This window comes from Suricata suricatta, chromosome 3 (assembly GCF_006229205.1).
Source record: "Suricata suricatta isolate VVHF042 chromosome 3, meerkat_22Aug2017_6uvM2_HiC, whole genome shotgun sequence".
Lineage (NCBI taxonomy): Eukaryota > Metazoa > Chordata > Mammalia > Carnivora > Herpestidae > Suricata > Suricata suricatta.
In genome coordinates this window covers 173580980-173602517 of record NC_043702.1, presented here as the reverse complement: position 1 = coordinate 173602517, position 21538 = coordinate 173580980, and the positions used below count along the sequence as shown (strand labels likewise).

General features: G+C 64.4%; 1 protein-coding gene across 1 annotated transcript in view; it reads right to left on the bottom strand.

The window, feature by feature from the left end:
• Window positions 1–317: 317 nt before the first annotated feature.
• The window catches only part of ARHGEF11 (Rho guanine nucleotide exchange factor 11), a 69980-nt gene continuing 48759 nt past the window's right edge, over window positions 318–21538 (bottom strand). Inside the window, exons 16-42 of the mRNA XM_029935941.1 lie at window positions 20514–20556; window positions 19505–19601; window positions 19245–19367; window positions 17449–17472; window positions 16296–16440; window positions 15926–16022; window positions 15234–15263; window positions 12364–12490; window positions 9951–10130; window positions 9814–9861; window positions 9507–9694; window positions 9127–9273; window positions 8811–8890; window positions 8594–8719; window positions 7899–8016; window positions 7133–7311; window positions 6734–6809; window positions 6441–6608; window positions 5798–5888; window positions 5280–5405; window positions 4932–4993; window positions 4179–4394; window positions 3698–4015; window positions 2841–2936; window positions 1928–2166; window positions 1645–1834; window positions 318–1217 (exon numbers count right to left, since the gene is read on the bottom strand). Of these exons, the coding sequence (XP_029791801.1) occupies window positions 1159–1217; window positions 1645–1834; window positions 1928–2166; window positions 2841–2936; window positions 3698–4015; window positions 4179–4394; window positions 4932–4993; window positions 5280–5405; window positions 5798–5888; window positions 6441–6608; window positions 6734–6809; window positions 7133–7311; window positions 7899–8016; window positions 8594–8719; window positions 8811–8890; window positions 9127–9273; window positions 9507–9694; window positions 9814–9861; window positions 9951–10130; window positions 12364–12490; window positions 15234–15263; window positions 15926–16022; window positions 16296–16440; window positions 17449–17472; window positions 19245–19367; window positions 19505–19601; window positions 20514–20556 (3393 nt within the window). The 3' untranslated portion in view covers window positions 318–1158. The remainder of the gene's footprint in view (window positions 1218–1644; window positions 1835–1927; window positions 2167–2840; window positions 2937–3697; window positions 4016–4178; window positions 4395–4931; window positions 4994–5279; window positions 5406–5797; window positions 5889–6440; window positions 6609–6733; window positions 6810–7132; window positions 7312–7898; window positions 8017–8593; window positions 8720–8810; window positions 8891–9126; window positions 9274–9506; window positions 9695–9813; window positions 9862–9950; window positions 10131–12363; window positions 12491–15233; window positions 15264–15925; window positions 16023–16295; window positions 16441–17448; window positions 17473–19244; window positions 19368–19504; window positions 19602–20513; window positions 20557–21538) is intronic.

Genomic DNA, 21538 nt, shown 5'->3' with positions numbered 1-21538 from the left:
CCAGCCAGGCCTGCCCAGGCCCTGCAGGGGTTCCGTTCCGTGGGGGGGGGGGGGGGGGGCTCTGTGTCTTCTCGCCCTTTGGCCCCGCGTGCGGGCCTCCCCCACAGAGGCTCGGGGACACTCTGGCCGGCGCTGCGTCTGGGGGGCAGGGGCTGCCTCAGACCCGCCCCAGTGTCCTCTCTGAGAGCAGCTGCAGAGATCACACGCACACCACCATGGTTGAAGAATATTTAACTTTTCTTTAAAAAAAATCTTAACCATGAAAGAAAGAAAATAAGAGTATACATTATTTTAACAGGAAAACAATCATTTCCATCTCTATTTTATATATTATGTATATATTTATATATATATGTATATATACACCTAGCACAGTGTGTATATTTTATTAGGGTGGGGGGCTGGCCCGGCAACAGGGGCCAGTGGTGTGGGGGCCCCCGGGGATGGTCCTGGGTTAGTGCAGGGCCTCCGGCATCCAAACTCCCACCCCACCTCCTGGGGCCCAGCTTTCAGGGCCGTACCTGATACACTGGTTTTCTAGAAGGACAGGGTGGGGACGGGCGTTCCCGTGAAGAGGCGAGTCCCGGGAGGGAGCTGCTCTGGCCTGGGCCGGGTCGGCCGGGTCGGCGGGGACACTTTCCTGCCCGCAGGGGACCAGCGTGTTCAGCTCTGACCCCTGCTCCCCGGAGCTGGGCTGTTAACTAGGAGACACCGGCCGCCCTGTTGTCCCTGCCTCTGGCCCCCCAACACCACAAACGGGTCAGTTATTTACAGAGCAAGATGCACGTACGGTACATACATATTTATAGGAAACCAAAGTGACGAAGAGGGCAGGGGTGCAGGCACCCGACCCCAGCCCCGGGGTCCTGCAGGGAGGGGAGGGGAGGAAGAAAGTGCATTTACACAGAGCCGCCTCCTGCCACCTTCGGGTCTGGGGGCCTGCTCAGGGCGCCAGGCCGTGGAGGCGGCTAGGGAGGCAGGGACACACTGAACTTGACCCTGACCTGAGCAGACCAAGGGACATTTGGGTCTCCCGTGGGGGCTCGGCTAGACCACCTCTACCATGGGGCAGCGGTCTGGGGTGCCCCTGCTCTGTGCCCCTGCCTCGGGCCAGTCCCGGGGGAGAGTGGGGACGCGGACGATTTGGTGTTTGGACACTCAGAGTCCTGAGGGCGAGGCTGTGTGTGCAGCGCTGTCTTCCAGGGGCGTGCTGGAGCCTGTGGGGGCGGCGGGGAGGGCAGTGAGGGGCAGTGAGGGGCCGGCCTCGGGGTGAGCCTCCCCATCAGGGTTTCCCTGCACAGCCTGCAAGCTCCAGAGGCGAGGGTGGAGTTTCCAATGGGCGGGGAAGGGGCGGCTGCGTGCTGTGCCCTGGCCCACCCCCGCCTTCCCGGCTGGGTCTGGCCCACCTGTTAGGAGCAGGTTTGAGTGGGGAGACCAGCAGCCCCCCCCATCCAGCCTCTCTAATCTGAGGAAATGGGGTCCAAAACTAAGCTTCCCACTTTTAGGGAAGCTTCCGTGGGGATTCCCTGGAAAGATCCCTTTTGAAGCTGACGGTGTGAACGGATGTGCCTGGTGGGGGTGAGGAGGCCCCTTCACAGAGCCCTCCCCCCCACGTGGGTTCCCAGAGAGCACTGCCACACTCACCGTCCTCAGAGCACGGCCCTGGCTGGTGGCTGTCCCTGGGGTCTGAGACCAGGGCATCCCTGGCTGGAGATGACAGGGAGCTGTCTGTCCATCTAGTCGCCTCTGCATGGAAACTGCCCCCGGGGGTGGTGCCGCCAGCCGACTGTCCCCCAAGGGACCAAAGCAGCTCTCTGTGGGCCCGTTCCATGTCCTGGAGGAGGTGCAGGGCAGTGTGGGACGCGGTCCTGCACGTCAGGGCCCTGGGGGTGATGGGCCTTGGGACAAGGGACTGGCCCCCCCTCACCTTGAGCCTGTGCAGCTTGACAGTGAGCTGCTCGATGGTGTGGAAGATGCCGCTTGTGTCCCGGAGGGCCAGGCTGGGCGGGGAGCGGCTGGGGCACCTTCGGCCACCCTCCCCCGGCAGCCGAGGCTCTGTCTGCCAGGCAGGGAGGCCGTCAGGCTGGGAGGGGCTGGCGGGCGCCCCCGAGGGGTCGGTGGTGGAGTCCAAGGGTCCTGCTGGCATGCTGACGTAAAAACAGTTCCCTGTCCCCGCAGCAAGAGGAGGAGGTTAGGAGGCTGACGGGGGATTGGCCGAAGCCGACCCTCTGGCCCTGGTGCTCCCCACGTGCACCGGTGGGGCACCTGCTGGCCTCACACTGCGCACCGGTCCTGTAAGCCCTCCTCCTCCAGAAAGCCTTCTAGATGGCACTTTTGCTAAGCTTGGCACACACCGAGGGGAGGCGCTCAACAGGAGAGGTTAGGGAGAGCCCCCTGTTCCTGGAGGGGGGCAAGCAGGCAGGGCTGGCTGTGGGCACTTGGGAAAAGGAGGCTCCGTCACATCTGCCCCATCTCAAGCTCTACCGCTGAACTTGGACACAGCCCCTATGCCCACCTGCAGGGTCCTAGAGACCCCTCAACCCAAGGAGGGGATCAGGCAGCAATGGAGCAGGGAGGAGGAGAGACACCAAGGGCCCTGGGATGCCACGTGCGCCTCTTTCCACAGTGACACTGCAGCAGGGCGGCGGGTGCCAGGCTGCATGTGCTCCCCACCCTCTTCAGCACCGGCTCGACTAGCCCAGTCCCATGAGGGAGGGCAGGCGCCGTGGGGGGGGGTGCCCGTGGCTGCAGGCAGGGGTCCACCCCCAGAGCCCCGCAGGCCCTGCGCTCCAGACCCAGCCCGGCTCCAGCTCCAGCTCCAGCTCCGAGAAGTTCGTTACCCGTGGCCGTGGCTCCGCCTTCCGCTTCAGTTGGCTCAGTCCCTGACTGGCCGCTCACGGGCAGTGTGGGGACAGCCTTGGCGCCCGCCACCTCAGCTGGGCCAGCACCACCACCAGGGAGAGCCGACACCAGAAGGGAGGACAGAGGAGGTGGGAGAAGGCGGCAGGAAAGGAAAAGAAAGGGAGAACACAGTGAACGCAGGCGCGTGTGCAGACACCGGGGGCCCGGAGGCCTCGGCCACCAGCTCACCGAAGCGCAGAGAAGGAAGGGCAGTGCCCAGAAACCCAGGAGGGAGGGCAGACCTCAGGCCGAGGGGAGGCGGAGCTGAGCCCTGGGGAGGACGGGACCCCATGGCTCTGTGAGCACCGTTCCTGCTGCCCCCCGCAGACCACGCCCCCGTCTCCATCCTGAGCTGGTCTGGGCTCTTCTTGCTCAATGCCACCCACGGTGCCCCAACTTGGGGGGCTCTTGCACCGTCACAATGGCTCACCAGCACCCCCAGCTTTGCCCTGCAGCCTCTTGTGCCCCAGCGCCCCCACAATGGCCACCAGCTGCGGGGGTGGCTGCGAGCACCTGTCCCGGGTCTGAGGCCCCCAAGGAGAGCCTCGTCTCCTCCTCAGGGCGGGCCGTCTGTGGGGAAGGCTAGCGGGGCCGGGCCGGGTGCTGGGCGACGCCCTCGTGTTGCACACTGACGTTCAGAGAGGGTTTGTGAGTTTGCCTATGGTCACGTGGGTGTTAGGCGACAGGCTAAGGAGCCTCGGCGCACGCTCTCCCGGGTGCAGGGCCGTTTGGAAGGCTCGCCTCCACCTTGGGAACCCGACGCCGGTCTCCCCAGTGGACGTCCCCACCTGTTCACCTTTTCTCACGACTTTGTAGCTTCCTGCTGCCTCTGTGCTTGAAGCCTCTTCCTCTGGATTCTGGTCCAGCTCGGGGGACTCCCAGACCCCAGAGTTCCTGGCCCGTGGGGGCAGCTGCTCCAGAGAGCAGAGAGCCACGTCCTCCTGCTCTGGCTGGTCCCTCTCCGGCCCCGGGGAGCCGGACCCGCGGGGCTGAGAGGTGCTGCTCGTGAGGGAAGGTGTGGGGGTCCGGTCGTCCTTGGGCTCCCCGGTAGCCTGTGCTCCCGCGGGGTGACCGGGCAGCAGGCCCCACAGGATCAGGCGCCGCAGGCTCTCCACTGGAAGGAGAGAGGGTGCTGGCTTCCCGGGCACACCGCGCCTGGGGCGCTGCCCCCTCCCCACAGGGCGGAGCCACGTGAGGACAGGGGATCACCAGGGCTCTGCGTCCCTTCTCCGCAGGCATGGCCGGGGAGAGGCTCCCAGCAGGCGGAAGACACTCACCGTCTTGGAGGGCTGCCTCAGCGAGCCCTTCCACGGCCAGAGGCGCTGGGAGGGACAGGAGGATGTGACCCCTGGTCCTGTGGCCCGTGTCCTCTGAGTCCAGGGTCGCGGAAGGGTGGGGCAGGGCGCCCAGCTCCTCCTCCGTGCTGCCCTCCTGCTCGGGATCCTCTAGCGGGACCTGGTGTTTCCCCGTGACCTTCTGCTGGGGCCCAGGGCCTGCTTGGGGCGGGAGGATGGCATGAGGAGGGGGAATGAAGCCACGTCAGGGCGGACCCCACCCTCGTCCAGCTCGGGTTCAGGCATCGGAGGACGCAGACTCATTCCACAAACATTTAGGGAACCCCACTAGGACTGCGACCGGACGCTGTCCCAAGCCCTTGGCAGACATCCGTGAGGACACAGGCTCCCTGCTGCTGCGGAGCCTAAGCTCTGGCGGAGGGACGCGGAGGAGTAATAAGGCCCAGCGAGCCCCCCACGCGGGTTAGAGGGTGCAGCACGGCGGGAGACGGCCCAGAGCGCAGGCCGCTGTCCCTTGGGCATGCCGTTCCTGGGGAAACGCCTGGCTGGAGGCTGGGGGAGCCGGGTCCCTCCTCTGCTCGGGTCTGCTCAGTCACTTCTCCGTTCTGATCCAAACCTCGTGCTTCTGGCCCCGACGACCTCTCCCGTCAGCCCACGCCACACCCGACCACCCCCTGACCTGTCCCACCAACAATGACCCGGAGGGCTCCCACAAGGATGGTCCTAGGGACACACCTCCAGACAGCTCCTCAGGCCCCGGGTCGCTGCGGAGCACTTCCGAGCTGTCCAGTCCCACCCTGCGGGGGGAAACGAGCACACGTCACCCGCAGCTCTGCCCGCCAGAGGGGCGAGCTCACAGACTCGACCCTGGCCTCCCGCGTCAGGATGGGCACCGAAGGGTGGTCCCTTTCTGGTCCAGAAAGGGACCATGGGTTGACCGCCTAGAGAGGAGGATGGGCCAGCTCCTCCTGGTCCCAATCCGACACCCCCACCCCAGCCCAGGCGCGGTCTCCTAGGCAGCCAGGCTAGGGGAGAGCAGACAGGGACGGAAGGCGGAGATGGGGGTCCCTTGGGGGTGAGCACCTGGTAGGGGTGAGGCTCTGGTGGGCTGGCTCCTGGGCGCCCGGGGGCGGGGGATGGGCGAGCACCGGGGTGGCTCCGGGGTGCTTGGTGGCGTTGCGCACGGCCTCCTCCAGGAGCTCCATCCACCTGGGGCCCGGCAGGAACAGAGAGGGCGGGTGGTGAAGACGGGCGCACCCCCCACAGGGCCCCTCCCTGCAGGCCGAGCACTCCCTGTCTGCTCTGCCTTTAGCCCTGGACAGGCAGCAAGACCCACAGGTGACAACCCCAATGTTGAGACGCTCACTTGATCCAGCTGCCTCGTGTGGCCGCCGTGAGTAACGCCCTGGAGGCAGCCGTGCTTGGTGGGGGAGGAGGAAAGGACCACCGTCCACACTGGAGACCCCTGGGGGCGAGGATGGTGGCCCCCCCGAGCCCACCACACCTGCCCTGTCACCCATGCCTGCGCCCCGTCCTCTGCTGCTCAGCCTGGCCTCACTGCCCACGGCTCACACACACCGACCCAGGCCCTCAGTCCTTACGTGTTCCTGTCCGATGACGTCAGCGCCACCAGCTCATAGATCTGGGGGGGGCCCAGCTCGGACGTGCAGATGATGAAGAAGGCCCGTTTGTCTGTGTGAGAAAGGGGGAAGGGTCTGCGAAGGGGGGCAGAGCTGGGACAGCAGCCCCGGCCAGGGCCACCAGGCGCTTGAAACTCTGACCCTCGACCTGGGATGGGGACCACAGCAGGACACACGGCGGCACGTACAGGAAGGCGAGGGGCAGCTCTGGACACTCAGTCCCTCCTCATGGGGCCCCCCACTCCCTCTGCCTCACACTCGCTGCCGCCCACAACTCCCAGAGGCCAGGAGGCCTTGCCCTGAATCATGGGTGAAGAAAGTGGGCCCAGGGGCGCCGGGGGGGCTCCGTTGGTTGAGCAACTGACTTTAGCTCAAGTCATGATCTCAAGGTTCATGAGTTCGAGCCCCGCATCAAATTCTGGACTGACAGCTCAGAGCCTGGAGCCTGTTTTGGATTCTGTCTCCCTGGCCTGCCCACACTTTCTCTCAGAAATACATTTAAAAAATTTAAAAAAGGGCCCAGGGCCCCTTCCCGCACACATCAGGCTGCTCTCTGAACTGCCTCTGTCTGTGGGGGCCCCGCCACGCCCCACCCCTCCCGCACCTGTGGCCACGGAGCGGATGAGCACGGCGTTGAGCTTGAGCACGGGGCTGAAGCTGTGCCTGCTGTCGGAGGAGCCGGCGGCTGTCTTGCTGTGGCACTTGAGCAGCAGCCTCTCGTCCTGCTTCTGCAGCAGCACCAGGACGTCGTCCAGCAGCAGCACATGCAGGTCTGGGCGGGGGGCGGGGGGGGATCGTCAGGAGTCCCCTCTGCCCCGCCGCCCCCAGCGACACTGGGCCAGAGTCCCATGCCCCTTCCCCCGGCACGGCATGCAGGCCAGAGGGCGGGGCACCCACCCAAGGTCTTGTCCTTGCTGATCCTCCAGGTCAGGGGCCCCTCGTGGAGCATCTTCCTGGTGGTCAGATCCAGGCTCTGTGAGAAACACGTCATTTGTTCGCTCCTGTGCCCCCCGTTGGTGTAGAGCCAGGTGCCGGCGGGCCTTTGCCCTGACACTCAGATGGGGGTCACGGGCAGGACAGAGGCCACCGTGAGGCTGAGTGTCATGCCCGCGTCCGCTCTGCCTGGGCCTCCCTCGCTCCAGACCCTTCTCAACGTGCTCCCCAGCCCTCACTGGGCCAAGCGGATTCCAGCGTCTGGTCCCTGCTGGCCGGGCCACCTGCTCCACGTCCCTCCAGGCCCCAGCTGGCTCCGCCCCCAGGGTGGCCCCCACGCGTGCGGCAGTCCCCGCCCCCCACCTTGAACTCCGCCGCCAGGGGGTTGCTGGCCCTCTCCAGGGAGGTGGTGTCCAGGCGCTTCTGGTAGCCCTCCAGGCGGTGCCGGTTCTCCGTCTGCTTCACGGCCTCGTTCACGTACTTGAGGATCTCCCGGCACTGGTCCCGGGCCCGGCACAGCTTCTCGTGCTCAGAGGTGCCACCTACCGATTGGGGCAGAGGCGGTGCTGAGGGGCCCCTGCCCGATGACTGTGTCAGAGCCCAGCACCCTGGTCACCGGTGGCCGCGAGCCACCTAATTCCAGGGCCTCAAATGTAAGGGGCACTGTCACTGAGTGTCCTGGAGGTCAGAGCCAGCTCTTGGGAATCTTGGGACTGGCTGATGGCAACTACTGCTTACAGGACGCCATCCAGGCCGGGGGAGGGTCCCCACACTCCATACCCTGACTCCAATGCCCCAAATTCAAGGGCAGTGAGGGAAGCTCGGAGCCCCAGGGAGCGCCCCTGGGGTCAGTCCCTCTTAGCACGACCCCCACACCTCTGGAGTCAGCGCACATGGCCGTACATTCGTGTGCTGCACGGAGCCGTCTGCGCCCAGGCTCGGGGCGAGCCTTGCGCCCTTTCTCCCTGCTCAGCACCTTAGTCTCCCCAAAGCACACTTGTGATCGTGACCTTCGAACAAGTGACTCATGGAGGTCACCGGGCAGGCCAGCTCTAGGGCCAGGTCTGAGTGCGGCCCGGCCCGCCCCTCCCCTCCGTGTGCCTGAGATGCCCTCCCCCGCCTCCCTTACCCTCCGTGTGCCTGAGGACGCTCTCCAGCAGCAGCGGGTACTTGGTGAGACGCTGCATCTCCGAGACGATGAGGTCTGTGAGCTGCAGCCGCCGGCACTGAGGGTGGCTCTCCGCCTCCTGGACGGAAGGGGCACAGACGGGGAAAGAGGACAGCCCGCGGTGAGGAGCTGGCTTATGGGCTTGGCACCGGAATGGGTATGAAAACGCCAAGTGGGTCCTGGTCCCAGAGGGTGACCCAGAAAGGTTTAGGGAGAGACTGGTGGGGGCCGGGAGACAATCCAAGGAGGGGATATGGTCAAACGAGCCCCACAGAGCAGGTGCAGGGAAACAGAGACTCCCCCACCCCCCATGTGCAGACAGGACCCAGGAGGTGAACACGGTCTTCTGACTGCTAAGCCAGGTCTGTCTCGAGAGTGGGCATGTGCCAGTGTTTTGGAGGCGGCGGCGTGGGACGAGGGGGTGGATGGGTGTCGGGGTAGCTGGGCTGCCCTTGCAGGTGGAGAGGAGAGGCCGGCGTGCCTGCCCCTGGGCACCAGGAGAGCAGCCCAGCAGACCCCCGGTGGCCCTGGTCGGCTCCACTGAGCTACACGCACATGGACTTCTGGAGGCGGCTGGGGCAGGGGGGGCGGCTGGGGCAGGGAGGTGGTCAGGGCGGGGTGGGGGTCAGCGCAGGGGGGCAGGGGCGGGGGAGCACCTGCATGAAGAGCTGGAACCGGCTCTCCTTGCGCTGCTTGGCCTTGATGAGCCCCAGGGCTACGGACTGGTAGGAGCAGAACTGGGCAGCCACCTGCTGGAGCTCCTCCCGCGCAGGGCCATCGAACTGCAGCACAAACGGACGCTGCCCAGGTCTCGCACCCCTGCCCTCCCCCGCCACCCCCGTGGGAAAGGGGAACCGCGTCCTCCACGCGTACCCGAGCCAGCATGAGGTCACCGATGTCTCTGATGATGGGGCCCTCCTCCCGGAGCTTCCTCATGGCCTCGCACCAGGAATCTGGGGCACGGAGAGAAGAATCAGAGAGGCCTGTGGCCTCCAGCAGCCATTCTGCTCCCAGGGGCCCCAGAAGACTGGCTTTAGGGTGCATCTCGAGCTGTCCGCCAGAGGGAGCTGGCGAGGGCTGTCTGCTCAGGGCGGCCTTGGCACATGGAGAAAAGGGGACAGACACCAAAGGCTGGCCAGAGAAGGGGTGTGTGTGGGGGAGACGGCGGGCGGGGAGGGCAGCCCCTCACTGTGGATCTCTATGAGCTCAGGCAGGTTGGGGAAGAGCCGGGCCAGCTCCTCCCGGGGCATCAGGTTCTCCTTCTTCATTCGCTGGTAGAAGATCAGGTCCAGGACCCGGAGGGTGCGCAGATGGGAGGCTTCGGTCACAAATAGCTCTGTGCGGTGCAGTCACAGGACGGGAGGGACACAAAGCGCAGGGGTCAGCGAGCATCCAAAGTAACGACTGTCACCCCAAGCCACTTCCGAGGACACTGAGTGCTGGTGTCAGATCGCAGGGTGACTCCCCCAGGGCCCATGCGGAAACGGCAGCTCAGGCCTGGGCCGGTCCCGGGGAGCCACCTGGCCAACTGCCCCCTTCTCACCCAAGTCAGCGCTGCCCCGTGCTCACCATTGATGACCTCCTGCCGGTCGATCTCCCTCTGGCTCAGCCCAGCCACCACGTCCTTGCCCACTGTGTGCTGCCAGTTCTGGGCGTCTGGCTCCGGCTCCAGGTCAGACAGCTGGCCCAGGTCGTCCTCTAGGAGGTGGGGGAGGAGGGCGTCTGCGCCGAACCCCAGGCTGGGGGACTCAATGCTCCTGGGGAAGTGGAAGAAGGACGCACATTCGGGGCCTGTCCCCGTCGCTCCTGCCCCCGCGCCCACGGGACAGCGGTGCTGTCGACAGGCACACCTGGGCAGCCGGGACACCCCACTCACCTGCGGCCCATCTTGGGGGTGAAGGGGGGGGTTGGGTTCTCCAGAGACCTGCGGAGAGAAGTCAGCCCTCAGCCCCCGCCGCGCCTGCCCCGAGAGGCCCGGCTGAGCTGCCCGCGCCCTGCCCGCGCCCTGCCCACCTGGTGGAGAGGCTGGAGGCGGACGAGGAGGCTGACTGGTGGAGGCGGGCGGCCTCCGCAGCTGCATCCATGTCCACGTCGCTGCGGGAGCGGGGCACGTTCTCGGCCTTCCGAGACCGCTTCATCTCCTCCCGGCCCTTCAGGCTCTCCGAGCGGCCCAGGCGAATCTCTGAGCGTGAACTGGGGGAAGCAGGGCAAGCAGCTGAGGGGGCCTGCGTCCCGGACAAGCCCCCGTCTGCTGCCAGGACTCCAGGCGCCCCCCTGCCCCTCCCCAGGCCGGCTCGACAGACACGGGCTCTTTTCGCTCTCATCGTCCCTGTGACCCACTGGGAAGGGGAGGGCGGGGGCCGGGAGGATTGGACTTGGGGTGTGTGTGCCGCAGACCCCAACCCTCCAGGAAAGCCGAGGCTGCCACGGGCCCTTGTCAGGGACCATGAGGGCCTCGCCCCGGTCCTGGGCTGTCTGGGGGCCAGTCCATCCCGCCCTCGGCTCCGGAGCAGCTCAGCCCCCACCGAGGACCCTGCTGGAGGCAGAACTCTCCTTTCCCAGGGGTCTCCGTCAGGGAGCACAGGCACGTCCCTCGCGCTCGCGCCAGCCTCCGCGCCCTGCTGGGGGCTCTGTCTGTGGCCGGGCCCTGCCCACCCAGCGGCGGCGGCCAGGGATCTTCTGTTCTCATCTCGTCGCATCCTCCCGAAGCTCCGCGCCCCTCCTGGGGTCGGGCGGGCTCGGGGGGGCTGTCTGCTGAGCAGCGGGGGGCCATGTGTGGCCAAAAGACCCACAGACAAGACTCAGCGTCTCAAGTCCCAGAGACTCCTCGGCGGGAGGAGACGCTGCCGGCCAGTGGTGATCTCTCCCGCGTCCTGCAGCATGTGATCGGGGAAACGGCTGGCGTCCCTGACTCCTGGCTGCCCCAGGAAGGCGCTGCCCTCCTCGGCCCTGCTGGCTCGCTTCCCTCAGACCTGCTCACTGGTCTGCTTCCTGCCCTCTGCCTCTAGGCCTGGGGATGGCCTGTGGAGTGTGGGCAGCTGAGAGCACAGCAAGGGGCTATAGCAAAGGGGGCGAGCACCCAGGTCTCCATTTATCACGGGTCTCTCAGCTGCCAAGGACCCCAACGGAGCTGCCCCTGGGGTCCTGAGGGTCAGAAGCCACCTTGCCAGCCGACCTCTGCCTCCAGCCAAGCCCGCCAAGCCTGCCAAGCCTGCCAAGCCCGTACTTCCACCAGCAACCCTTCTCCCAACCAGTGGGGCGACCTGCCCCTGGCCCCCGATCCCTAGAATACAGCCTTCTAGGCCTGGGGGTTCGTGCGTCTGCCGACCTCTGACCCGCCGTCTCTGCTAAGGCTGCCAGCAAGCGTGTAGCTGGCAAGGCCTAACGCTCCTGCTGCCGGGGGCCTCGGGATCTGGGGCCTCAGCCTGTCACCTGGCAGCTGCAAGGGCGCAAGTTACAAACTTTCTTGTGACGCTGGGGTCATATATGTCTGATGCACCCGTGGCATCCCGTAATCTACGCATTCAATTCGCTCTGGGGTACGAGAGCCGGGCCTCTCGGCTCAGGACACACCCAGCCTTCACCTTCCCTGGCAGCTTCGTGTGCGGTCGCTTCGGCAGAGGCCCCACGGGTGCCGAGCCTGCGGTGGTCACCGCGAGCAGCAGGCCCGTGCGTGTGAGCAGGAATGGCGGACCACTGGGCCGTCGCCATTTCACAGGTGAAACGGTTGGACGCCCTCGGCCGCTGCCTCGTGACCTGGCCCGTGCCTGCCCACGGGGTGCGCACGTGTGCTACTTCCACCCACTACAGCCCCAGGGGACCGAAAGGCCCTGCGGAACTCTCCAACCCCAGGACGTGCTCGCTAAGCACTGGCTGGAGAACTTCACGGCCCTGTCCAGAACGAGTCCAGGAACACGCCCCAAGGCCGGGCCAGGGTTTGCACTAGAACATGGTCAAGACGGAGAACACACGAGATGGCACAGCTGCGCATCCCCTTCTTGAAGGTGGCTTCGGCCAGCAGAGCCGCTCTCCAGCGCCCTCCTCACCCGCCCCGCCTGACCCGGCTCCCCAGGACCGCCCCTTGCCACTCCCGCCGTCTTCTCTAGCCCTGCCATCTAGGGTGTCCGGACTGGCTACTCCGTAATGTCCCCTAGCTGCCGAGCAGTCAGGGGATGGATCTAAAGGAAATGGTAAAGAACATGCAGTCCCCGGGCCGGGGGGTCGGGGGCCCCGCTTCGTCCTCCGCTGGCCGGATCCCCGACACACGGCACGTCTTTCTCTGGACGCCGTGGAGGGGCCGCGAGTTCTGCGGTGGGGATATTAGTCTGGTGGAGTGGGGGGGACATCCCTGGAACTGGCCCTGCTGCGCGGCCTGCCCAGGCTCCCCTCCGTGGGGAGTCGGCGAGTCCCGCGTGGCCCCTGCTACCTGTCACTTTCCAGCAGGTCCTCGGGAAAGCTGCCTGTGGAGAGCCGCTGCGTCCCGGGCTCCGGCGCGTCGTAGGGCTGGTTGTTCTCGAAGTGCTGAATGATGTTCCTCACGTTGCCTGGCTTGACTGGAAGCAGAAAGACGATGAAGGGCCGCCATTTGCTGTTCAGGACCCTCGCTCCCCTCAGCCCAGAAGCAGAGCAGTGAGCAAGCATGAGTGACAGCAGCATGGGGCTGGGGGCCGGGAGCCGCCGGCGGTCCTCTAGACTAGCTCCTGGTCCTCTCCCACTAACCCCGAGAGCGGCAGGGGTGGCACTCTCTCACTCACGTGCAAAATGAGACAGTTTGGAGGTATATTTCCTGCGCAGATTCCTTTCGGCTCTCACGTTCTTTATTACAATGACTCTTGGGCTTAACTTACGACGAGATTTTTCCCAAGGGCCAAATACAGAATAAAATACCGGCCAGGAGCACCCAAAACGCATCTATCTGTAGTTTGGCCATGTTGCCAGGTCACATCAATCATTTCCCAAGTTTATATTACTTTTCGAGCTCATTATTTCTGTTCTCGACTTTCCTTCCTGTTCTTTCAGTCCCTGCCCCTGGTCGCTGCCATCTTTAATGAATCAGACCCTTTATTATCAGCGAGTGGGGTGGTCTTAGGTAGACAGAGGAAGTGGTCACTCTCTGGCATTCAAATTACAGCCCGTTTGAAGCTCAGACAAAAGAGGGCTGTGGCTGCTCAAAGAAACAGAGAGCAGGTACGAAAGTCACGGGGCTCCCAGGACACCCGAGGAAGGTTCCTCCTCGGAGATGCAGTGACATCAGCCCGGAGCCGGGCTGCAGAGGCCGATCTGCCTGAGACCAACAGGAAGGGCGGGGGGCGAGGGGAAGGGGGTGCAGGCGAGGCCCTAGTCCTACCCGCACTAACCAGAGTCCCACCCATGCAAACCCACAAGCCTGCCTAGGTCTCTAAACTCAGGTTTCATCAGGTAGTTTCCAGGCCAGAGGACACGGAACGTCTAGCTGATGTCTTCACACTTCGTATCACACGGGCAGGTAGCCGGGGTAACGGTTTTCCAGAGATGCAGAAGGGGCCTGCGTCAGGAGCCGGGCAGCGTGCCCGCCGGGGAGACTAGGGCCTGAGCTGCCTGTCGCAGGGTCACCTCCGCAGTCACGGCCTGAGCAGCCCGGCTGGGTGATGGCGGGGGGCCTGTGAATACTTTATAACAGGTGGCCACCAGGCTGGGCCCAGCGTTCCCTCCCCTGCGTGCCTGGCCTCAGGGCAGAGTCGCAGCCCGTGATGAGAAATGGGCATGGCCGAGCCAGAATCCATCACTGGATCAAGTCAGGGTAATGGGATGGACAAAAGGCAGAAAGGGACACGGTTTTTAAAATGAGAACACTTTTCGCTGGTGTCCTCTGTTCTCCTTCCTCCATTCTCTGGATGACAGTGACACGGATGGGAAAGTAAGTTCCTTATCATCAATGATCGGATATGGTCGCTATTGAACAGGGGCGAGAGCTGAGGGTCCTAAACGGCCTTCAACCACCTCTGGGGGCCGAGTGGTCTTTAGATCCGGACGCCGACTTTGCTGACGTCCTGGGAACTCGAGAACCGAGGCCGCACCAGCTCACTGGATTACGACGGAAAGAGCTCACCCAGAGATGGTGGACACCGAGCCCTCGCCCTGTCCTTGGGCACCTGTCCCTCGAAGCTGCTGCTTGCTCCTGCCTCCCCTGGGCAGGGTGGACGGGAGGAAGTGTGCGTTGAGATCTAAGGGCCCTGGATTTCAAGGCCATTCTTTTATTTTTCCATTGTTTTATGTGCCTTTTCTCAAAACTTAAAAACACTTTTTTAAAAAGCAGCATAATGAGAGGTGCCTGGGTGGTTCAGTCGGGTAAGCATCGGACTTTGGCTCAGGTCATGATTTCACAGTCTGTGAGTTCAAACCCGTGTCAGGCTCTGTGCTGACGGCTCAGAGCCTGGAGCCTCCTTCAGATTCTGTGTCTCCCTCTCTCTCTGCTCCATCCCTGCTCACGCCCTCTCTCTTGCTCTCTCAAAAGTAAAAAAAAACTCCATGAAGTAGCATGAGTCTAGGAATTTAGTAACTTTGAAATAATTCTGAAAATCATTATTTTTAGTCACCGATTCACATAATAAGAGTTCTAGCCACCGAACGGTTTCCTGACTTCCTCGCACTGCTCTCTCTGCGCACAGTGACCGCCTGACTGTCCTGTGGGGGCCTCACTGATGAGTCTCGAGCTCGTCCAAGCGCAGGCTCTCAGCCTCCCTGGGTCCATGTGTGTTCCCAGCGCGGAGCCCCGTGACGTCCCGAGACCCCGCAGACAGCAGGGGTCCTTCTAACTACTGCGGTGATGCCTCATGGTCCACCTCAAGTCAGGAGCGGTGGACGCACCTCGCTCAAGGGCTTAAGCAGAGCAAGGGACAGACGGTGAAAGGCCCCCAAGGACTGTTAAGAGACTCACTGTTTACAAAAGAAACCCCGTGTAACTGTCAAAAATGAGAATTTGTGTTATTTCAGTCGAGACAAGCTCCTGAGAAGCTCGTGCAGGACGCTGTAATGTGTGAAGGCTCGTGCACACGGGGGTCCGGGCCCTCGGACGGAGCCCATTCCCTGGGACGTGACAAAGGGACAGAGCAGGGCCCATGGCCGGAAGGCGGGCCTCCGTGCTGCCCCCAGGAGCAGCCCCTGGGGAGGCCCCTGCAGCACGGTGGAGACCCACGGGAGACAGAAACGGAGTGAGGCACGGGGGACAGGGAGACAGGACAGACAGAAAGACAGACTCAAGAGATGGAAAACTGAAAGCTAATGCAAAGAAAAACCCACAGAAAATGGTCCTTTTACCTTCCACAGGGGACAAAGGAATATGAAATGCTAAAAGAAAACAAACAAAAACAAAAGTAAACCATGAAAAGTCAAATTAACGTCTCAAGAGTCAAAACAAAACTTATAACAGGCTGGAGAATGAAAAACGAGTGGCAAAGATCAGGTCTGATCTGGAAGAGCCCCCCTCCGCAGCCCCCAGGCAGCAATTTCCGAAAAGACCACCCACCCCGCGGCCCTTCTCAGATTCCCAAGACTGATACTGGTCTGAAAATGCTGACCAGGAGGCCAGCAGCAAGTTCCAGACCAGCGACAGGCTTAGCCGAGTGTCAGGCAAGTGACCGCAGCAGGGGAGCCGCTGGGCACCCCCCCCACCGCATCTAGTTCTGCTTCCCAGTACGTCTGGCTTCCCATCGGGGGCGCACAGCTGCCCCCAGCACGCGTCCAGGGCACAGAGGAGGCCCACTGGTGACGGTGACAGGGGCGTTTACTGCCCATGGAGTGGCCCTGTGAGGCGGGCACTCCTCTGCATGGCTGGCTGGTGGCTACACTGGCTCTGAGCTTCTGGACTGAGGCCCGGGGACCGGCACAGCCTGGCTGGCCTCCGTACCCCGGGGAGCCTGCCTGTGGGGCGGCGGTCTCAGAGTGAGGGCGCGCCGGCCAGGGGGTGATGGGGCTGTGGCTGCACCCAAGGCCCCGCCCCCAGGACTCACTGCTCTGCGAGGAGCTCCTGGGCTTCCCGATGTACTTGAGGATAGGGTTTCGCCTCTTGTCCTCCAGGGCTTCTTTGTCTTTTTTGGAATTGCTGTTCTGCTGAGACAGGAGACACTGGCTTCAGAGAAGGTCCCCAGCCCTGGATTCGGCCACTCCTCGCTGCCGCTGCCCCCATGGCCCGCCCCAAACGGCTAACCGGAAGGCAGACTGCTGCCTGCTCCCGGACCAGCACGCGCTCGCCTGGGGGCTCTCACAGCCCCCCACCCTGTGCCCAGGCAGTGGGGTCAAGTGCAGTCTTGAGTGGCTTTCCCAGGCTGGCCTCATGCAGAGAACCACACCAGAGGACACTGGTCTAGGCAGCTCTGTCACCTTCTTGGTCTTTGGGAAGAAGGGCAGCCACTTGTCCTTGTCGGGGGCCGCCTGGGCCTTCTCGGCCGCGCTGGAAGGCCGCGCCTCTCGAGGACGAAGCCCAGCGTGGCTCATGTAGGCGTTGAGGGCGAAGTCCATGGGGGCGCTGTGATCGAGGAAGCAGAGCGGGCGGTCAGAGAGCTCGGGCCGTGGCCGCCGGTGGGCAGCGGGGCTGGAGCTACTCCGACCCATCTCCAGCCCACTACCCGGCGGGGGCAGTGAAGGGAGAGCGACGGGTTGGGGTGTTGGGAAGGAGGCCTGGAATTCTCGGGGGGCACAGGGGGACTCTGGGCTGGCAGGAGTCCTGGGAGAGGCCCAACTCTCCCGTTGAGCAAAACGTGTCCTGGAGACGAAAGAGTGGTCGGCGGAAGGTCCCCGCAACATAAGCGGACAAGCCGGCAGGCCTGGAGGGCCGACAGAGGCCCACGGCCACTGTCCCCGGCATCCACACGTGGTGGGGTGGCAGGGTAAAGGGGAGAAATGCCAGCCGCCTCTGCCTTCACCGCCCTCCCACCCCTGGCACAGAGAAGGATGAAATGGAGCTGCCATGAGCCGCACGTGGAAGACTCCAGAGCCCGAGTTTGGAAGCGTCTCTGGCTTTGGACACAGGAGGCGGACCACGCACTTGGTGGACTCAGTGCAGCAAAGTCCTCAGCCACGGCTCCCCCTCCTTTTCAGACTCCCCGCTTGCCTTCCCTCCCGCACAAGTGCCTGCACGCTCTCTTCAAGGCTGGCTGCGCGAGGAGCAGATGTGCGTGTGGGCTGCAGGAACCCCAAGGCCTGTGCCGGAGCGGAGAGGCACTGCTCCCAGCTCCCCCTGGGGGCTGCTGATGCAGGCCCATCTGTCCCCATCACTTCTCGGGGAGGCTTATGGGATCAAAGCGGAAGGGACACAGAGCTAATTGAGGTGGAAATGAGGTGGCCAGCTCCGGGCACATTGGGGTGAGGGCAGACCCTGCCCCAAGTGGCGGTCCCTGAGCGTCAGGGGCCTGGACCTCACAACTCCACCGTGACGGCTACACGGTCACCTGGGGCCACGCCTGGACGCATGGTGACCTCAATGCCCAGGGCCCCTGTGACAGGAAGGATGGCAACGCACCGCATGCCCACTCACCTCCTGTCTTCCTCGTACTTGGACCTGGAACAAAGAAAGAATCGATGAGGCGCCGCAAGGCACAGGCGCGTTGGCCACGCAGGCATGGAGGATGGGGGCCGTGGGGGCGGGGAGGCCAGGCCTCCACGCTGGCGTGGGGCTCAGGAGGTGAGAGCGCTCGCTCCCTCTGGGCCTCGTGCAGGGACTGAGAAGTCCTTCCCGCTACAAGGGGATGAGGCCAGCAGCCTCTGATGTGGTCCGGGGGAGCGGGGGCCGCCAGCACCTCCCCGCTGAGGAGGCACACTGGGCCAGGCACTGTCCTAAGCTATTTACACGTTAACTGATCGAGTTCTCAAAGTGCCCGTGGAGACCAGCCTGAGCGGGGAGCCTGCCGTCAGTAACGTGCCTCGGGACAAGCTCAGCCAGGTTTGCCCCTGTGCCTGGAGTGGCCGGGTCATTACTGCCCACAACCACCAGGGAAACCGAGGCCCACAAAGATCCAGGGCTGAAGGTCAGGCCTTGTTTCCGGAACATGCGCCCGTGTCACGTCGTCTGCAGCAGGTCTCTCATCTGCCAGATGCACACCTGCGGTGGCACCTCCGAGCACTCACGTCGAACTGCCCCCCACCCCCCATCCGGCCACCCAGATCTCGGCCATGGCACCTCGTCCTTCCAGCGCGTAGGTGCAATTGTGGGGTCTTCCCCGACCCACGCTCCCGCGTTTAGGAGATGCCTGCTTGCTCTACTGTCAGAATGCATGTGGGACTCCGACCCCATCTCCCGGCCCGCGGCACCCCTGCCCTGGTCCCAGCCCTGCCCCTGGGCTCCCGTGCGGCCAGGGAAAACCAGAGTCCGCCCGCCTGTCCTCAGGCTCTGTGACTGCCCCCCGCAATCACCTCTCTGACGTCGGCACCCACCGCTCAACCTGCCCAGGCCGCGTTGGCCTCCGCCGCTCCCCGAAGGTCACGCACGCGCCTACCTGTCCCTGCCTCTGTCCCCAGCCGTCTTCAAGGACAAGGGCCCCACTTCCTGCAGTTGCTCCAGTGTCGCTGTCTGGGGGCGGCTGGCCCTGGCCACTCTGTTTAAAACGGCCGCCCACCGGCTCTGGGGCGCCCGGCCCCTCCTCTGGCCTCTCTCCCCGCTTCGTTATTTCCAACACACGACAGGCCTTCCTCGTCTATTAAACATCGCTTTCTCTTCCCGCTATGACGTGAGCCCACGCCCGGGACCTAGGGGACCCGCAGCCATCGCCACACTGAACGGCCGGTGCTGACGGACCACGGAGAGCCCAGTCCACCTCCTGTCGTTCGAGAGCTGTGCCCAGCATCCTATAGCACTGTGTGGAGAAGCCCCTGAGCCTGAGGTGTCCCCACAGAGTCACGCAGGTGGTGCTGGAAAGGCGGGACAGGAGAGGCGCAGTCACCGCAGTCGAGCCAAAGTTCCTGTCAGTCAGACCAGAAGTCCTGACCACGGTCTTCTGACGCCTGACCGAACCGACACGTTGAAGATGGTTCACCCGCCCGTCCCCTGGCGGGTCTGCCCCCTGCAGGCCCACACGTGGCCCTCATGCCGGGGTCCACGCTGATGTACAGGCAGGAGGCAGCACGGTCAGGAAGAGGGCTCGGAAGGGGAGCAGAGAGCTCCATGGGGAGCCCCACGAGTGCCCACAGCCCTCGCCCGCGCAGGGCAGCAGGAGAGCCGGGCCCTCCCTGCCTCCCGGGGAGGAGCCGGCAGAGGCTGAGGGCGAGAGCGGGAAACAGGGCACAGAACACTGGGGTCTGGTTGGTGCGTCCGGGGGGTGCGGGGTGGGCACTCACAGGATATCTCCCAAGGCAGCCAGCTGCTTCTCGGCCACTTGGCGTTCCCGGAGCGGGTCCCCGTCCAGGTCCAGCAGGTCATTCTCACCATATAGACTGCCCAGCCCCAGGGTGCGCTTCGTCCTAAGCCGGGGAAGGAAGAGAGCAGACATGCGTGCTCAGCAGACACCCGGAAGCGGCGAGGCAAGGGCGCGCATGGGACGCGCTCAGCACGGGACAGCTGGGCGAGGACGCTGGGGGAGCCCAGGGGGACCCACAACCTGTAGTCCTGGATCTGCTCCTGGATCTCGGGCATGGCTGCCTCCTGGGCTTCCCGGAGGGCGGCACAGATGTCCTCGCTGCTGCGCAGACGCAAGTCTGGTGGGAACCCAGGGAAGAAGAAACGGTGTCAGGAGGAGGGGCCACACCTGCTGAGCCCTCCGAGGCCCAGACCCAGCAGGTCACTCCTGAATCCTGCTGTCCAGGCACCAAGGCAAGCACAAAACCTTTTCTGGATGTGCGAGGCTCTGCTGTGTGGACAAATGAAGCCCTGTCGGCCAGATGTGCCCAGGGGCTGCCCTCTGACGCCGAGGCGCAAAGCTCCTGGTCCTTGTGGCCACCGGGCCAAGGTGGAGGCCGACAGAGGCAAGCACCTCACGGCCCCAACCCCCAGCAGAACCTGCGCGGCACCTGGCCTGCCCGCCCGCTGGCCTTTGGTCGGTCCACAAAGCACACTTTCTGAAGGCGGCGTGGGACCCCGTCCTCTAGAAAGCTGCCTGGGACCCGCTTTTCAGGCTGCCTCCCCCCACCCCCCCCAGCTCTTCATCACGGCGTGAGGACGAGCTGGGGACGGAGCAATCTCCTAGCTGCCGGGTCCACACTGGGTCCACACCGGGCCCGCACTGCCGGCATTTCAGTAAGGAATTCACGGAAACACAAATACTCCGGAGATCCCGACCCCGGGTGGAATGGAGAAAGGTCCCAGTTTCTGGATTTTCAACAATTCCCCCCAGGAATTCTGGTGATCACCCAGACTTGGGAATTCCTCAGGTCCAACCGCCCTTCCGTACAGATGGCCCCACTGGGCCCAGGAAGGTCCAGGGCGGGGCGGCAGAAATGGCTCAGGTCTGATGGGGCCACGTCCTCCCGGGGCAGGGCTCCCAGGCAGGGCCTTGTCTCGTTGCGCTGTGCGTCAGCCACCGTGAGGCGCTCTGGGGGAACCGCTTCCCACTTTTCCTCCTAGAGGAGGGCTGCCCAGGACGAGACTCACCGGTCAGTGAGCCGACTTACCAATTTCAGCCTGCAACACCTCTGGGACCTTCACTCTCAGGGGCTGGAAGAGAGCAGAGGGAGGCAGGGCTGGTGAGGCCCGCAGCCCAGGGCACGCAGCAGATGCTGCCACAGCCCCTCCTCGCCTTCGCCGCCGCCTGGCCCGCCGTCCTCCCTGCCGCCCCCTCAGAAGCCTGCGCGGGAGCACGAAGCTGCGGGGCAAGCGGGGCCAGCCGCTGGGGCACGTGCAGGCTTCCCACTTGGCTTCCTAGACATCGGGTGTGCGGGATGCAGGGGTGCGAACTCGGCAGCAAGGAGGCAGGCTTCACCAGACCCTCTCTGCTCCCTCCGGTTAGCAAGCGTCCCAGGGAGCAGAGAGCAGGGGCACTGGCTGCGCGGCCAGCCTGGTTCCGCACCTCCCACAGGGCACGGCCGGCGGCGGCCGCCCCACTCCAGACCCAACAGGGAGACGTTTTACTCTGCAGTCTTGCTAATCCTGAGAGCTTGTGTGTTGGAACTGGGATTTGGGAATCAGTGTGGCTGCTCAGACCAGGCATCCATGATGTGCTGCCCCGTGTAGGCAGGGGGCACCCCTGGCCATGTGCCCACTCTGGGCCTCTGCCCCGGGAGCCCTGCTTTGGGTCGAGCACCAGAACCCTGGCTCCGCGCCTGGGCTCAAGGATCCCAGCCACCTGCTGTCTCTACAGGGAGGACCCTGCAGGGAGGAGCAGGTGGGGGAGGACCCTGCAGGATGAGCAGGTGGGGAGGGCCCTGCAGGGAGGAGCAGGTGGGGGAGGACCCTGCAGGATGAGCAGGCGGGGAGGACCCCGCAGGGAGGAGCAGGTGGGGGAGGACCCTGCAGGATGAGCAGGCGGGGAGGACCCCGCAGGGAGGAGCAGGTGGGGGAGGACCCTGCAGGGAGGAGCAGGCGGGGAGGACCCCGCAGGGAGGAGCAGGTGGGGAGGACCCGGCAGGATGAACAGGTGGGGAGGACCCTGCAGGGAGGAGCAGGTGGGGGAGGACCCTGCAGGATGAGCAGGCGGGGA